Below are 15,692 nucleotides of genomic sequence, written 5' to 3' on the forward strand. Positions count from 1 at the left end.
AGGTGCCCCAATGGAAGCCTCCAAACTTTTAAACTTCAGATAACTGCTTCCGAATGTCTGTTTTCATACTGCATTCTGGCATGTTCAGCTACAGAGCTCTTAGTGTGAGTTGGGCAGGCAAGGAATTGAAAATTCTGGGAACCAGACAATTCTACTCACCGAGACTCTACCATCCTCTCTTGATACTACAGACTGAGCAGTTCCCATCTGACAGCGTGTGTCTTTTTTCATTGTTCTGCTTTATTAGTTTTTTTTTTTTAAGAAGTAATTCTTACATATGGTGTAACATTAGATGATAACACAAGGCATGCAGTGAAAAAGTTAAGTTTCCTTGTCACCTTCGTTCTCAGTTACTCAGTTCTCTCCAGAAGCAGTCACTGTTTCCAGTTTCTTTTGTATTTTTCCAGAAATATTTTGTGCATATATGATTGGGTGCTTATTAAAAGTCTGTGGGGCACCTGGATGGTTCAGTCGTTTAGGCATCCGGCTTCAGCTCAGGTCATGATCCCACGACTCGTGAGTTTGAGCCCTGCGTTGGGCTCTGTGCTGACACCTCTGAGCCTGGAACCTGCTTTGGATTCTGTGTCTCCTCTCTTTCTGCCCTTCCCCTGCTCAAGCTCTGCCTCTCTCTCTCTCTCTCTCTCTCTCTCTCTCTCTCTCTCTCTCAAAAATAAACATTAAAAAAAAAGAAGTCTGATCTATGAAGAAGTCTTCTTGAGAAAGATCATCCAAATGTAAATAGCTCTATACTATAAGGTTGATTTACTGTTTGAACACATAATTACAATATAAACATGCACAAATATTAAGTAAAATATTTGGCTGAGGCACCTGGGTGGCTCCGTTAAGCATCCAACTTTGGCTCAGGTCATGATTTCATGGTTTGTGACTTACAGCTCTGCATCTGGCTCTCTGCTATCAGCTCGGAACCCGCTTCAGATCCTCTGTCTCCCTCTCTCTCTGCCCCTTCCCTGCTCACATGCTTTCTTTTTCTCTCTCTCAAAAATAAATGATCATTCATAAACATATATTCTTTGGTCTTCAGAAATAACTAAGTGCACCTGGTTGGCTTGGTCAGTGGAGCTGTTGACTTGATCTCAGGGTTTGAGTTTGATTCCCACGATGGGTGTAGAGATTCCTTAAAATTTTGGGGGGCACCTGGATGGCTCAGTCAGTTGAGTGTCCGACTTCGGCTCAGGTCATGATCTCATGATTCTTGAGTTCAAGCCCCACATCCGGCTTGCTGCTGTCTGTGCAAAGCCTGCTTTGGATCCTCTGTCCCCCTCTCCTTCTCTGGCCCTTCCCCTCATGTTCTCTCTCTCAAAAATAAATAAAAAACATTTAAAATAAAACTCTAAAAAGAAATAACTAAGTCAACCACATCCTCGCCTACCCCTAGCTGGAGAGCCACTAATTCTAAAATAGGGTTTTCACAGTTCTCATCTCAGGAATTAGATGTCTCTGTCTTGTTAAGCTGTGTAGAATTCAGGGTTTTTGGGTTGACTTACTGTCTGAAATTGGAGAAGCAGTATGGCTTAGTGGGATGAACAGAAGCTATAAAGACTTCTATTCAGATCCCAGTTCTGTTACTTAAAACAGACTTTGGGCACGTTACAGATCTAAGCCTCTCTTTGCTAATATGTAAAATGGGTTTAATAAGGTCCATAAGGTGCTATGACTATTGAATGACACAGGTAATTCAAAGCACCTAGTTCAGTGGCATATGGCTGCCACTCAAGAAACCTGTCATCAGTGGTGGCTGCCCACGCATATGTGCTGAGCAAATGAACTGTGAAGCATGTTGGGGCTTCGGCTCCTCCAGTAACCTCCAAGCTTCCAGATCAGGAAAGGAACTTTATGACTGCATGGCTTTGTGACTCTGCGTGCCTGTTTTTATCTACAGGGTCGAGCTTAGGAAAAGGGATCCTCGAGGTTGCACTAGAGCGTTTTAGTCAGCTCTTGTTTACTTTATCCTTTTGGGATTGTCTTGGAGGTTTTTCCTTTAGCAGATGATCTCAGACTTTTTGGTCTCAATATACCTGCTTACACATTAAAAAAAAATTATTTATTTTGAGGGATGGGGAGGGAGCACGAGGGGGGTGAGGGGCAGAAAAAAGAGAGGGAGAGAGAATCCCAAGCAGGCTCCTTGATGTCTAATGTGGGGCTTGATCTCGTGAACCATGAGATCACGACCTGAGCTGAAATCAAGAGTTGGACACTTAGCCTGTTTATGCATTTAAATACCTGTTACACATCTAAAAATTATTGTGGGGGGCATCTGGGTGGCTCAGTCAGTTAAGCATCTGACTTTAGCTCAGATCACAATCTCAAGATTTGTGAGTTCACGCCCGGCATTGGACTCTGCTGTCAGTGCAGAGCCTGCTTCGGATCCTCTGTCTCCCTCTCTCTCTCCCATCCACCCCCATCTCAAAAAAAAAATTATTGTGGACCCCAAATCTTACTTATATATGAGTTATGTCATATTATTTACTACATTATAAATCAGAACAGAAATTTAACATATTTTAGATTCATTTTAAAATAACAATAATAAACTTATAAAATGTTAAATAACATTTTTATGGAAAATCTTTTCCAAAGCAAAATCTGAAAATGTGGGAAGAGTGACATTGTGTTGCATTTTTACAAAATTCCTTAATGTCTGGCTTAATGCAAGACAAATGGATTCTTAACAATGCTTCTGCATTCAATGTGTTGCAACATGTTTTGGGTAAAGCACAGGAAGAAAATTGAGCTTCACACAGATTGGAGAATAGAGAGGCCCTTGCACATCTCCTGGGAGAGTCTCAGGGACTTCCAGGGGTCCTTCAACCATACTGACTTATTTCCAGAAGTAGACTTTTAAGTGCCTTGAAGGCAGAGAGTATTTCTTCATTTGGTGGGTCACTGAATCTTAGTTCCTGGCCTTCGATACCACTTTTTATCTAAAGTGGGTGATAAAATGTGTTTGACAGATTGACTGATAGAGGGAGCTATTGGCCAATGCTAGCCCACAACTGTAATACCAAGATTAAGGAATTTTCTCATTTCACAGAGCATGAAACAGATTTAGACAAAACTGGTGTCTGAAGAGCCACATCCCTGTGCTTCCCAACACCTGCTTTTTAAAGAAGTTGCCAAGAGGGTGAGGCAAAGCCTAGACTTAATGTTGGGGCGCCTGGGTGGCTCAGTCAGTTGAGCGTCCAACTTCGGCTCAGGTCATGATCTCACGGCTCCTGAGTTGGAGCCCGGCGTCAGGCTCTGTGCTGACAGCTCGCGGAACCTGGAGCCTGCTCTGGATTCTGTGTCTCCCTCTCTCTCTGCCCCTGACCCACTCAAGTTCTGTCTGTGTCTCTCTCAAAAAGAAATAAACATTAAAAAAAAAATAATAATAATAATAAAAGATTAGACTTAGTGGGATCAACTTAAAAGAAAATATTTGCCTTTATTTAAGAAACAGGAAAAAAATCCACAATAGCTAAAAAGTGGAAGCAACTCACATGTCCATCTTCAAATGAATGGAGAAACAAAATGTGGCAAATACACACAGTAGAATGTTACCCTTAAAAAGGAAGGAAATTCCAACACATGCTACAGCATGGCTTAAGCTTGAGGACACTGTGCTAAGTGAATCAAGACCGTCACAAAAAGAAAAATACTGTATGACTCCACTTATATCAGGTATCTAGAGTAGTCAAATTTACAGAAACAAGGTAGAATGGTCGTTGCCAATGACTGGGGGAAGGGAGAATGGCGAGTTGTTAAATGGGTATGAAAAAGTTCTGGAGGTTGGGTACACAGCAATGTGAATATACTTAATGCTACTGGGCTTTACCCTCCATGGTTAGGAGGGTGAATTTTATGTATATTTTACCACGATTAAAAATAAATTTAAAAAATCGGAAGAAAGGAGTAAACTTTTTTCTCTAATTTAGTTATGGCTGACGTCACCCTTAACTACTCAGTTCAGTTATACAAAGTGTTTGTTGAGCACATTCTACATATAAGTACTCCTGAGGAGCAACCATCGGTAAAACAGTGCCTGTCCTCAAGAAGGAGTTTGCCCTCTACTAGAGTGTTGGTTAAGATACACGGCCACAAAAGAAACACTAATAGAATGAAACCGATCTCGGAGAAGGCAGTGCTTGGACTGGAACTTAAGGACAACAGAGTTTCTAACTAGCATGTTTTCCGGGAGCAGTATATACACAACGATGACCTAGTTTCCCATATTACTGGTCAGATCAAAAGCTTGGAATCGTGTTTGAAGAGTTGGTACAGATGTTAAAGATTATTGGTCCAACTTCCTATTTAATCCAAGAATCTATTCTGCTAAGTGAAGAAAGAAATCAGGACGTAATTCGAGGTAAGAAAACGTGGCTAGTGCAGGGAAACGGTGGTCCACGATAAAAAAATGCACTGGATTTAGGGAGGGGCGGAGTCCGGCGCGCGGGTCACGTGGGGGCGCGGGAGGCGGTTCTGTGTGCGCGCTGGTCACGCGGCCGGGTGTTGACACTTCCGGGTGGGACCAAAGTGAGGCGGCTGGGCAGGGGCTGGCAGGTTCCGCGACAACCATGGCGTATAACGGCCTCACGGTGCCTCTCATCGTGATGAGCGTGTTCTGGGGCTTCGTCGGCTTCTTGGTACCCTGGTTCATCCCTAAAGGTCCCAACCGGGGGTAAGTGCGCCAGGCCCGCCTTGGGAGGGACGCGCGGCGAGGACCGGCCAGGCAGGGCGGGGGAGGGGGCGACCTGCACCGGTCAGAGACCTTGGGGCGGCCCTGGACTCCAGAGTCAGGCCCCTATCTCCTGCAGCCCCCCGACGTCTTATCGCAGCGGCTTCCGTGTTCGCCGGGCCGAGGGTGAGGAGGGTGACTTCCGACGGACCCTCCTTGGCAAGGGGTTTTAGGGAAATTTGTTCCCATCACGGGCCTGTCCGGGGAGGGCGCATCGGAAATAGGTTTATATCGACTCAAGGAGAAGTTGGGGTTTGTCTCTAGACGACTCTTCGCCCCTTTAGCCCTGCCCTCCACTCAAATGAGGCCTCGTTTGCCTAAACTTTAAAGGAAAGGATCAAATAAGACAGAAATGCCCTTTGTGCCTCACATGTTGTCGCAGTTGCACAGGACAAGCTTGTGCAGCAACGTTGAGCCCAGGCCTTGCATCTAGTGGGCGCCAGGTAGTTGGGGCCTGATCTAAAGCGAGATTAATTACCGAAGAGCAGGAGGTATTGTTTAGAAACCCCTGCGTCATACCTTTTGGAGAACGCTCCTGCGCTTGTATTTTGAATGTACCAAGTTCTTAGAATGATGGACTAAGACTTTTCTCCTAGACTTCTTTGTTATTTAGAGCTTTGTAATCTATTTTGTAAGCATGAGATAGAGCCTTATCTTCGTAGGAGTTTTGGAACACCCTCTTTCTGGTTCCTCTTTTGCCTCTTAGTCATTTTTTCTCAGCACAAAATCACGTGGAATGAAACTTAGGCTGAAGACAGAGCTTGTCAGAAACAACCATCTCTTGCTTTATTCTTTGAAACAAATCGGTGGCTTTACAGTGCTTTGCATGCATAGGAGGCATTCAGTAACTATCCATTGAATGGATAAGTCTATTGACTTTATTAAAGGAAAGAAAATGCCATTACTTCCTTAATATTTTGTGACCCAAACCCCATTTGCTGTCTGGGTACTTAGATTTGGTACTTATATCTACCTTGAAAGTCAGTCAGTTTGTTTAAAGAGTTAAAATGGTAGATGAATTTCTGTCATTTGGTGGTATTGGGTTTCCCCTTCCCCCTTCCCCCCCCATAACATCATTTATAGAGGGTCATCTCTCTAGCCTATAATAAATGATGCAGCGTGTCAGTTCTTGGGTTATTAAAACAATTTGTATTACCAAATTTAATTTCTTAGACTTTTTTTCTTCTACTAGAGTTAAGGAACAAGAAAGTACTTCTTTGTTGTGTTTCTTTCAATTATTTCATTACCCTACTGTCTGCCTCTCCAGCCTAAATACTCAAAAAAGCGTTTACTCATGTGCTGGTAACAATGACCACTCCTTTCTCAAAGACCCCCATTTGGGATTCCCCTTGCCCAGCCTTGGGACTTCATGCCGCTGCTCTTATCCAGGGTAATGAAATGCTTCTTGTAGTACATTGGACTACTCAGTTTCCAGCCCTAGTGTCATGATTCAGGTTTGACCTGCTAGTGATATGTTATCTGGGCCTGATTCACAGCCTCTACCCCAATCCTTGTGTTTCCTGCTCTTGGCAGGATTGAGCAGTTCTTAGAACACAAAGTGTCTCTTAGGAGTTACTGTATTACACTTTGAGAAACACTGCTCCTAGCTGGATGATCCCTGTGACCTTGGACAATTTAGTTAACTTTTCAATGTTCCCATTTCCTTATTCTAAGATGAAAATATTAGTACTAAATTAGTAGTAGTTCCCCTTTGTCTCCTGAAAGGCTGCAAATGGTTTTTTTTGTTTGTTTGTTTTGTTTTGTTTTGTTTTTAGTACTGTGAAGTTTGATTGCTTCAAGGACTAGGTGAATTTTTAATCAGGAGAGCATTTCAGATTTCAAGGATTTAAAAATATCTTTGTTAAGGAGATAAGTAAAGGTGGCTGTGTGACAAGGGAAGAAGAGAGACTTTGATGTTAAATCCTTTCCCCCTGTAAGTCCCAAGCACATCAGAATGCAGAAAAATCTCTGTAAAACCTCAATCAAACCCCTTGTTCTCATTCTTTTCTACACTGAAAAAGGGCCAGGTGAAACCAAGTTTGTGTTTGGAATCAGCTTTCCTGACCATTAATGTTTTTTATGATTTCACTCTCTTCAGGAATCCACAGATGCTCTAAAAGCTTCGGTTTTTCACAGTGGCTCCTTTAGCAGTAGGTTTTGGGGGGGGGGGGTTGGAGCTAGATCATAGGGACTTCAGTCAGCTCCAATTTTTTCAAACATACAGAACATTTTCAAACATAAAAGAATAGAGAGACTGCTGGATACCACCACTTAGATATAATTGGTAACATTCAAATTTGCTTTATATCTGTGAATATGTGTATGTGTGTGTATATACACACATACATAATTTTGCTGAACTGTTTGAAAGTAAATTGCAGTCATCATGATGCTTTACCCCTAAACACTTCAGCATGCGACAACTAAGTGGCATATTTGGAGACGATATTTTATGTATGCATGTATGTATGTAATCTCTACCCCCAGCATGGGGCTCGAACTCATGACCTCAAGATCAAGAGTTCCACGTTGTTCTGACTGAGCCAGCCAGGCACCCCTGAAGGCGGGGGAGGGGGGGGGGGCTTTTGCTATGAAACTATTAAGCAGGTAACACAGAAGAGACTCAGCTGTTTTCAGCTCTCTGAAATGGTCTTTGGGGAAGACAGAAGATACAGGGATTCCAGGTTGAAGCAGAGGGATGGAAGAAAATGAGCAAAAGCTTGGCATGGAGAATAGTAAACCTGACGTGTTTGGGGGGACAGTGAGGCCCCCTGCGTTTGGGAATGAAAGGTTGCTGTTTGAAAGTGGAGAGTGGTGAGGATGAGTGGAGGGAACTGATGACAGGTGAGGAGCCAGACTTGATGGTGTAGATCTTCACACATTTTTAACTTTTTGTGTTTATTTTGAGAGAGAGCGTACTTGAGTGCGAGCAGGGGAGGGACACACAGAGAGGGAGAGAGAATCCCAGGCTGGTTCCTCGCTGTCAGCAAGGAGACTGATGTGGGGGCTTGATCTCACGAACGGCGAGATCATGACCTGAGCTGAAACCAAGAGTCGGATGTTTAACTGACTGAGCCCCCCCCCCCCCCCCCGCCACCCAGGCACCCCTTCAAGCATTTTTATTCCGCAGTTGACAAAGTTTTGTAGCACAAATTCTCGTGCATACTTATTTATGTATTAGAAGCATAATGTATCAGTTACTTTGAAAAATGTGCCTTCAAAATATATCCGGAGTCTGACCAGTCCTCCCTACCTGTGCTACCAGCCTGGTCCATGGGATTATTGCAGTTCCCTCCCCGACTGGTTTCTCAGCTTTTTCCCTCTGCCTCTTTCCCTCCAGGTTGTTTCCACTCTGGAGAGATTCTCTTAGAATCGGAATCAGATTTTGTCAGTCCTGTTCTCGTATCCCTCCAAATAGCTTTCCTTTTCCTTTAGAAGCTACCAAAACACTGCTCTTTATCCTCCTGAGTGTCAGAAATTGCAGAACTACAGTTGATCTATTTTGAAGGTGTTTCCAATTCTTGTCTATATTCTCCCCTCCCCTGACTTCACTTCCTACTAGGCTCCCGTGGCTCTGCTCAGCCCCTCGGGCCTCTGTCCTGTTTTAACTCCTGGTACCCTAGAGCCTCTGCATTCGCTATTGCCCCTGTCTGGAACATTCCCTCACCTCCTTCAGGACTGACTTGCCGGGTCCTACCCTCTTTCAAATTGCAGCCATAGTGGGTGCCTGGGTGGCTCAGTCATCAAGCATCCTATTTCGGCTCAGGTCATGATCTCATGGCTCATGAGTCCGAGCCCCTCTGTGCTGACAGCTCAGAGCTTGGAACCTGCTTTGGATTCTGTGTCTCCCTTGCTCTCTGCCCCTCCCCGACTCACGCTCCCTCTCTCCCTTCTTCAGAAATAAATAAACATTTAAAAAAATTTAAAAATTGCAGCCACAGCCTCCAACCCCTGTATACCCTTATTCTCCTTTTTTGCTTTAGTTTTCTCCATTAGCACTTACTGACCATCTGGCATACTAATGGTACATAAATAAATAGTTCTTGATGTGTCTGACTTCGGCTCAGGTCATGATCTCGCAGTTCGTGGGTTCGAGCCCCGCTCTGTGCTGACAACTTGGAGCCTGGAGCCTGCTTCAGATTCTGTCTCCCTCTCTCTCTCTCCTCCCCTCCCCTGCTCATGCTGTCTCTCTCAAAAATAAACATGAAAAAAAACAGTTCTTGTTTATTGTTTACCTTGTTGTCTTTCTCCCCCACTATTATGTAAACTTTACCAGAATGGGGGTTGTCATCCATTTTGTTTACTCCTCTTTCCCCAGAGCCTGGTACATACTGGATTCTCATTGAAATCTGCTGAATGAATGAATGGATGTGCCAATATTAACCACAGAAAGTGCACATGCACACACACAACTTCTAAAGGATGAGTTAAAAATAAGATAAATGGGAGTTCTGATATTTGCTTCTTGCATCCTAGAAGATAGTCTTGCTTATTCTGTAGGGTGTGGAGACCCCCTTTTTGGAAATTACTCCTATGGATGATGGAGAATATTGAAAGATGGTCAGCTGTAGAGTGACGTGATGAAAAGAATATTTTAGGGGCACCTGGGTAGCTCAGTCATTTGAGCATCTGACTTCGGCTCGGGTCAGGATCTCACAGTCCATGAGTTCGAGCCCTACGTCGGGCTCTGAGCTGACAGCTCAGAGCCTGGAGCCTGTTTCAGATTCTGCATCTCCCTCTCTCTCTGCCCCTCCCCCGCTCATGCTCTGTCTCTCTCTGTCTCTCAAAAATGAATAAACGTCAAAAGAATTTAAAAAAAAAAAGTATTTTAGAAAGATGACTCTGAGGTGATTGTGATAGGATGGAAGGGAAGGAAGAAAGTTTTGAATCTTCTAGCATTTGGTGATGGAGGGTGAAGGGGAGGTGTGAGCAGAAAGATGACAGATTTGTGGAGTGGGTGGGATGGGTGGAGATGACAGAGCTTCTTCTGGGGAGTAGGGAATTGGGAAGAGGATATCATGAGTTCAGTTGTTTAAATGTTGAGATTCAGCTGATCAGAGATCCAGATTTAACTATTTTCAGACGGGACTGGAGATGGGGAGAGGTCAACATTAGAAAGTTTGTTTACTTATTTACTTATTTATTTAAAAAAATTTTTTTTGAAGAATCCTCTTTTTCATTGTGAACCCATGCAGTTCTGATATTTTTTTAAAGTTTACTTATTTTTAGTAATCTCTGCCCTCAATGTGGGGCTTGAACTCACAACCCTGAGATTAAGAGTCCCATGTTCTTTCCACTGAGCCAGCCAGGTGCCCCCTAGAAAGTCATATAATTTTTTTAATCTTTGTTTGTTTGTTTGTTTTTTAACGTTTATTTATTTTTGAGACAGAGAGAGACAGAGTGTGAGCAGGGAAGGGTCAGAGAGAGAGGGAGACAAAGAATCCGAAACAGGCTCCAGGCTCTGAGCAGTCAGCACAGAGCCCAACGCGGGGCTTGAACCCACGGACCGCGAGATCATGACCTGAGCCGAAGTCGGAGGCTTAACCGACTGAGCCACCCAGGCGCCCCCTTTTTAATGTTTGTTTATTTTGAGGGAGGGAGAGAAAGACAAGAGTGTGAGTGGGGGAGGGGCAGAGAGAGAGGGAGACCCAGAATCTGAATCAGGCTCCAGACTCCAAGCTGTCAGCACACACCTTGATGTGGGGCTCAAACTCACGAAGTGGGAGATCATGACCTGAGCTGAAGCTGGATGTTTAACTGACTGAGCCACCCAGGCGCCCCTAGAAAGTCATATTTTTAAAAGTATAGTGTTGGGGTGGCTGGATGGCTCAAATGGTTAAATGTCTGACTCTTGATTTCTGCCCAGGGCATGATCTCATGGTTGGTGAGATCAAGGCCCACATTGGGCTCTGCGCTGACAGCACAGAGCCTGCTTGGGATTCTCTGTCTCTGTCTGTCTCCGACTCTCTCTTCCCTACTCACCGAGTTCTCTCTCTCTGTCACAATAAATAGTAAATGAATATGTTTTTAAAAAAACCTGTAAGGTAAAATACAAGTATAGGGTCATTTCATTGAAAACTACCAAAAATGAAGTTTCTTGGATGTCAAAACTAATTGTCACTGCAGCCTTTTGTGTTCAGTTTAGATGGGTTTGGGATTAGCCATCTAAACTCTGGCCTCGATACATATCCCTTTAAGTAAAAATGTTAATTACTTAAACCTCTACTGAGTACAGTCTATTGATGTTTGAACAGATTTAGATCACTTTTCTTGGTGCACAGTCCTTGCCAGTTTGATAACTTGGGATGGAGGCTTAAACCATCCTGCAGTGTCTGCTTAGTTTGCTGGTTATCTAATGATGTTTTGTTTTGTTTTGTTTTTAGAGTTATCATCACCATGCTGGTAACCTGTTCAGTTTGCTGCTATCTCTTGTAAGTACATTTCTCTTGTGAGTAGCTTTTTTCGAAGATAACAGGAAGTTATTCTTGGTATTTATAACATGTATGATTGGAAAATAAATTCGTGGGGGCACCTGGGTGTCTCAGTCAGTTAAGCGTCCGACTTAGGCTCAGGTCATGATCTCACAGTTCGCGGGTTCCAGCCCCTCGTTGTCTCTGTCCTGACAGCAGGCTCAGAGTCTGGAGCCTGCTGCGGATTCTGTATCTTCCTCCTTCTCTGCCCCTCCCCTGCTCACACTCTGTCTCTCTCTCTCTCCTTCAAAAATAAATAAACACAAAAAAAAAAAAGAGAAAAAGAAATTTGTGGAACATGATTGTTGTGAAACTTTTACAGTTTTGTGTCATTGGAGCCGTTCCCTTATGTAACATCTAGAAATAGTATCCTAGGATGGAAAAGAACACACTTTGCTGCTGCTCAGTACATTTACATAAAAACTGTACAGATGCTTTGTTCTTCTGGCAATACAAGTGTAACTTATTTGGCACAAATTGAAATCTTATAATTAGCCAGAAATTGCCTCTGTACTACTTTATACTTTACTGTTGTGAGGAGTTTAGGCGTACTCATTTTGTTTAAATATCTCACTCTGAAGCCAGTAGCCATTCTTTACTATGACTTGTTTATTTGATGAACAGGAGTTGAGCTAGAATTACAATCAAGACAATTTTTTTAACATACTGTATCAAAGTATGGTAATAACACCTAGTTGAAGAGGTAACATAGTTTGTATAAATTGTTGTTTGAAAGCTATTTTAAGATATGTAAGTTAATTCCTCAACATATATTTTTGGAATACCAACGAGGATTCTTTTTTTTTTTTTTTTTTTTTTATGTTTATTTTTTGAGAGACATAGAGAGACAGAGCACAAGTTGGGGAGGGGCAGAGAGAGGAGACACAGAATCCGAAGCAGGCTGCAGGCTCCGAGCTGTCAGCACAGAGCCCGATGTGGGGCTCGAACTCCCAAACCATGAGATCGTGACCTGAGCCAACATTGGACGCTTAACCGACTGAGCCACCCAGGCGCCCCGCTAACGAGGATTCTTAATCCTCATGAGTGTCGGCAATGGCAGACCTGTAATTGAACTATTGTAAAGAGGTTTCCAATGCTTGTGTACATTCTCCCCTTCCCTGAAGTACGGAATGAGTCAAGCCCCAGAAAAAACTGAGTATTAATCAGTTTGTGGAAAGAATGACCATTTCAAATGTATTCAAAGGCCGTATGGTTTCTTTTTTTTTTTTTTCATTGAGAGCTATCTCACATACCATAAAATTCATCCTCTTACTGACTTCTTTTTAGAGTTTAGAACCAAAGGTTATCTTTTCTTAAAGAGATCTCTGTAGCTTCCCGAGACTTCTTTATACGGGAAGTGTCAGTGTTGGTGGAACTGTTTAGTGCCCACAAGAGGGAGGAAACAGCAGTTCTGATCATGTGATGAAAAGCCATGGTTCTTTGTGACTCTGAATCTGTGCATTTATTTCCTAGGGCTTTTGCACTAAGGTTTTTCAAAGAGGTTTGTGGGGATGACCCAGTTCTAGTTGTTGGCATAGATCAAAATTTGCTCCTGACAACAAGTCATTACCATGAATTTTAGCTATGTGGCCATTCAGTCACTTGTTGGAGTGCAACCTGAAGCGTTTAAAGCTCATTTGCTAAATGATGATGGTATTGTTTGACTGCCTCAACCTTAGGGCCTAGTCGATGAGGCTTTCAACAGTTGGCTTGTTTAGTCTGTATTCTTCTAGTTAAAAAGGTAAATGGCTTTGGGGTGCCTGGGTAGCTCAGTTGGTTGAACATTAGACTCTTGATTTTGGTTCAGGTCATGATCTCAGTTGGTTGAACATTCGACTCTTGATTTTGGCTCAGGCCATGATCTCACCATCATGAGCTTGAGCCCCACATCAGGCTCTGTACTGAGTGTGGGACCTGCTTAAGATCCTCTCTCCCTCTGCCTCTCTCCCCTGCTCGTGCTTTCTCTCTCTAAAATAAAATTTAAAAAAAAAAAAATAAAAAGGTAAAAGGCTTTTTTAGGTGCTATAGCTCAGTTTCCAGAATGAAAGAATGGAGAATTCTTATACCAGCTGTTTTTAGCTTTAAAGAGTGAAGAAGTACATACGTCATCAGAATTTCTCATTTTTGTAAGGGTGATTGAGTTTCAGTCTATACCACTGAATCTCCTATCGCAATCAAAACAAGGGAGCTGTTTTTCAGTCCAGGAGCCAAGGAGTGGTCAAAAGGCCTTTGTTTCTTCTTCCTTTGAAGATCTCTGCTACTTGAGCCGCAAGTTTGGTAGTAGGGTTTTAAAAATGAGAAAATTACTGCACAGAAGAAAGACTGGGGATTAAGAAGATGGGGCAGAAATGTTTTATAACTTTCTGGTCCTCCGTCGTGTGTGAAACTTGCTTAATTTTCATATAATGTTTTATTTTTTTTAATGCTTATTTTTAAGAGAGTGAGCGAGCATGAGTGGGGGAGGGGCAGAGAGAGGTGAGGGGCAGGGGATCTGAAGTGGGCTCTGTGCTGATAGAGAGCCCAGTGCCAGGCTCGAACTCTGAGCCCAAGGTGAGCGCTTAACTGACTGGGCCACCCAGGTGCCTCTCATAATATTTTCTTTAAAACAAACAAGAAGCCTTTCCAATCATTTCCATGCCTCTTATTTTCATTTTCAAGTGTAAAATGAATAACTGGACTTGGTTGGAAATTATACATCTTTGGAGTCTTAGTGACTCAGATGAGAAGTATCTGTGAGCCTTTACCTCTTGCTGTCCAGATTTTTTCCTTTGTCCCAAACATATGGGTGACTTCTCTGTTGACAGTGGATTAGTTCTGTCATCAGTGTATTAAACATAGCACACAGTGTTCTAACATTAAATGTTAGAAATGTCCAGAAAGGAGGCCATTGTATGGGGAAATGAGCTGTCTAGCGTAGACTTTATGAAATTGGTTTTTTTTCTTTTGTTTCTTTGAAACCCGATCATATATCCTACTTAGCAAAATAGCTGCCTGGAACATGGGTGAATAACTTGAATTCAAATCCCAAATACTTTATTCCACAAAGGGACAGGATTCTGTAATAAATTTGAAATTTAAAGACAACTTCACTGTATATGTTTTTGAAACTACCTCTTGAAATAAGAGACACCCAAACTGGATTTCCTAAGCAAAGTCACATTTTTGAAATACGTTCATGGACTTCTACATTGCCTTCGGTTTATGGCACTTTTTTTTCTCTTTCCAGTTTGTTTATGGTTTAAGGTTAGATTCATGGGGCGTGACTTGTTTGAGCTCTGAGAAATCAGGATCTCTGCCAGTACAACCAGTTTGTGTTAACAGTTGACCAAAGGAATGTCTGAATGTTATACATCTGGTTCCCTCTTTGAGGCACAAGGTCACTTTTGTTCCTTAAGCATACAATCCTGTTAGTTACTGTTGCATACTTTCTCTTGATCTTAGGTTAGTTTTTAATGTTGAATTATGCATGTAGCTTCCCTAGAATCACAAAACTTAACATCTTCAGGGTAAATTAGAAATTCAGTACTGTATTATGAAGATACAATTGCTTCTTGGAAAACATGCTATATCTTTAGCACTTGACTAATTGTACATCTCACCCGCAGAGTGATACACAAAAAGAAATAGTGACCAAAAGGCAGGAGTCCTTGTTTTTTTTAGGATGAATAGTATGTGGCCTGTTTATGTGGTAGTATGGTTATGTGAGTTTTATTTTATTTTTATTATTATTTTCAATATTTGTTTATTTCTGAGAGAGAGAGAAACAGAGCGTGAGGAGGGGAGGGGCAGAGAGAGAGGGAGACAGAATCCGAAGCAGGCTGCAGGCTCTCAGCTGTTGGCACACACTGCCTGATGCGGGGCTCGAACTCACAAGCCGTGAGATCATGACCTGAGCTGAAGTAGGATGCTTAACTGACGGAGCCACCCAGGCGCCCCCTCAGCATGTTTATTTAGAGCCTACTGTGTGCCAAGCACTGGATGTATAGCAGTGAAGAAACAAGACAGACATATCCCCCTGCCCTCTTTAATGAGGGGAGACAGTAAACAAAGAGCCAGAGAGACCCCAGTCGCTTACCAAAGTAGTTCCTTCATCTGCTTATTCCCACAAGCCCCTATTCTGTGACTTCAGACGAGTCCCCCTCACTCACTCCCCCAGCCGCCTAATACTGCCCATCGCACAAGGACCTACACAGCCTACAGGAGCTTTGCCCAGCCTGTCCAAGGACGTGCACATCCACAGCTGAGCATAGCCTTGCTTTGGTCCTGGCTCTAGAGCCAGTTTGAGTACGAGATGTGATCACCTCCCAAAGTGTTCCACTTTGGTTTCCAACCAAGTAGCCACAAGCTGGTCAGTTTCTGGGATGTGCTATATATGTGTGTGTGTATATATATATATGTACATATATATATATATATATAGTCTTGAACTTTATGTACATCTATACTTTATATACATGTATATACTTTATGTATATACTTTATATACA

General features: G+C 42.8%; 1 protein-coding gene across 1 annotated transcript in view; it reads left to right on the top strand.

Annotated features, from left to right (window-relative positions):
• The first annotated feature begins 4,500 nt into the window (after window positions 1-4,500).
• ATP6V0E1 (ATPase H+ transporting V0 subunit e1) overlaps window positions 4,501-15,692 on the top strand; it is a 33,418-nt gene continuing 22,226 nt past the window's right edge. The window contains exons 1-2 of the mRNA XM_040445159.1: window positions 4,501-4,678; window positions 11,119-11,166. Of these exons, the coding sequence (XP_040301093.1) occupies window positions 4,575-4,678; window positions 11,119-11,166 (152 nt within the window). The 5' untranslated portion in view covers window positions 4,501-4,574. The remainder of the gene's footprint in view (window positions 4,679-11,118; window positions 11,167-15,692) is intronic.

This window comes from Herpailurus yagouaroundi, unplaced genomic scaffold (genome assembly GCF_014898765.1).
Source record: "Herpailurus yagouaroundi ecotype Mexico unplaced genomic scaffold, PumYag 29, whole genome shotgun sequence".
NCBI lineage: Eukaryota > Metazoa > Chordata > Mammalia > Carnivora > Felidae > Herpailurus > Herpailurus yagouaroundi.